The 2,500-nt window shown below is 47.8% G+C and overlaps 1 protein-coding gene across 1 annotated transcript in view; it reads right to left on the reverse strand.

Moving 5' to 3' along the window:
• Window positions 1-2,500, reverse strand: part of tnfrsf21 (tumor necrosis factor receptor superfamily, member 21) — a 28,914-nt gene that overhangs the window by 7,317 nt on the left and 19,097 nt on the right. Inside the window, exon 4 of the mRNA XM_083688470.1 lies at window positions 1-99. This exon is cut by the window's left edge and continues 167 nt beyond it. Within this exon, the coding sequence (XP_083544596.1) occupies window positions 1-99 (99 nt within the window). The remainder of the gene's footprint in view (window positions 100-2,500) is intronic.

Consider the following 2,500-nt stretch of genomic DNA (forward strand, 5'->3'; position numbering starts at 1 on the left):
AGGCGGCCACCTCGCGCTCCGTGGCGTTGGCCAGGGACTGGTACATGTCGATCCACTGGCTGCCGATCTGAGCCGACACCAGCTTCAGGATGTCCACACCTGGGAGAGGAGAGGATAGAGGAGAGGGGAGAGGAGAGGAGAGGAGAGGAGAGGAGAGGGGAGGGGAGGAGAGGAGAGGAGAGGAGAGGGGAGGGGAGGGGAGGGGAGGGGAGGGGAGGAGAACGGAGGAGAACGGAGGAGAACGGAGGAGAGGATAGAGGAGAGGAACGGAGTGGAGAGGAGAGGGGAAGAGAGGAGAGGTCAATGTTAGGTCATGTCAATTGGAGTCTTTCAGGATAGTGAGGAGTGTGTGTGTGTGTGTGTGTGTGTGTGTGTGTTCCAATGACATTGCACATTGCATATTTGCACTCCTATACTACTACTATTGCTGCTATTTACTACCCAATATTGCTGTTGCGTTCGGCTGCTATACACTTTGCCATGTTATTGTTTTATTATGATTATATTGTTATATATTAGATTGGTATATAGCTTGCCCTAAGCATTTAATTGCATCATCTACGGCTGTATTCTATGTACGCGATCAAGACACTTTGATTTGATTTGATTTTGATTTGCGTGTGGTCTTGTCCAGGAGAAATGGAGAAATGGTCTGTCATAATCATGGTCTGTTGTGGTGCCTTTCCTGCCTTCTCTACTGTGTGTTAAGGCCACTCCTCAACCTCCAGAGTGAATGTTTTGACAACTGAACACAGTTGTACTGTATACAGTAGGAAGTGCCTCGGACACCTCAGCCCGAAGACGAGGTTCTTCCAGCCGCAACACGGACATCTCTCTGGGCTAACTTAATTACTAAATCACATGGATCCTTTGTTTGAATCACGAGACATGAATCAGTTTTTGACTTCCCCGCCCAAGTTTCATTTACAGCATATGGGCTATTAGCTGCTTAAGAAGTCATGTTAAAAGAGTCATTTGATTACTTGATTCGTTTAGAACCTTGTGTTGGAACTTTCTCATCGTGCTGTGTCTACAGTGCACATATCCTGAAAACACTCTCAGATTTCTGTGTGTGTGTGTGTGTCTGTGTGTGTGTGTGTGTGTCTGTGTGTGTGGGTGTGTGTGGGGGGGTGGGGGTGTGTGTGTGGGTGTGGGTGTGGGTGTGGGGGGGTGTGGGTGTGTGTGTGTGTGTGTGTGTGTGTGTGTGTGTCCCCGCACATGCATGCGTGGATGCATGTGTGGTGTGTCACATAACTTTGTGACCTTTCACCTAAATCATATACATTCACTGAACACTTTATTAGGAACAGTATACTAATACTGGGTAGAGCCTCCCTTTGCTCTCAAAACAGCCTCAATTCTTCGAGGCATTGATTCCACAAGATGTTGGAAACATCCCTTTGAGATTCTGGTCCATGATGACATGATTGCATCACGCAATTTCTGCAGATTTTTCAGGTGCACTTTCAAGCTGTGAATCTCCCGTTCTACCACATCCCAGAGGTGTTCTATTGGATTCAGATCCGGTGACTGGGAAGGCCACTGAAGAACACCAAACTCATTGTCATGTTCATGAAACCAGTTTGAGAGGACTTTTGCTTTGTGACATGGTGCATTATGCTGGAAGTAGCCATTAGAAGATGGGTAAATTGTGGCCATGAAGGGATGCACATGGTCAGCAACAATACTCAAATAGGCTGTGGCATTCAAGCGAAGATTGATTGGTATTAACGGGCCCAAAGTGTGCCAAGAAAACATTCCCCACACCATTACACCACCTCCACCATGAGAAGGTGTACAGGTGTTCCTAATAAAGTGTTCAATGAGTGTATATATATAATATATAATGAGTGTATATGTATCGATATATATGCAAATGCTGCCATGACATGTTTATTTAAACTAATTTCTCAGCTACATGGAGGGTAAACAGAACAGTTCTGGCCAGCACATGTCTCTCTGTCTAGCTCACTGCCCTCAGGAAGAGTTCACGGTCATAAGCAAGCTAGTGGTTCTCCAGGAATCCACTCAGGGAAACCAATCCCCCATTGCGTGTAACCCCAGAAGGTGCATCTGAAGTTCAAGACCCCTTCACCCTGTCCCAGAACAGGCAGTCCCCCCAGCATGTCCAGACACACACACGCACGGACGGACACACGCAGGCACGCACACACAGACGCACAAACACACACACACACACACACATATATTCACACACACCATGTCCAGACACACACACACACACACACACACACACACACACACACACACACACACACACACACACACACGCACGCACACACCCAGCCTGGCCAGACACAGACACAGCTTGACGTGGGAGACATGGCATCTGGTGAGGCTGGACTGGTCTCAACCGGGTGAGTGTTATTTTGGCGTTTGAGAACAGCGCTCTCCTGCCGGGTGGCTGGAAGAAGAGCCTTGAGGGTCTGGTTCTCTCCTGTCAGACCCTTGTGTACATCAACACATTGTAATACCATAG

The sequence above is a fragment of the Argentina silus genome (genome assembly GCF_951799395.1).
Source record: "Argentina silus genome assembly, chromosome: 17".
Classification (NCBI taxonomy): Eukaryota; Metazoa; Chordata; class Actinopteri; order Argentiniformes; family Argentinidae; genus Argentina; species Argentina silus.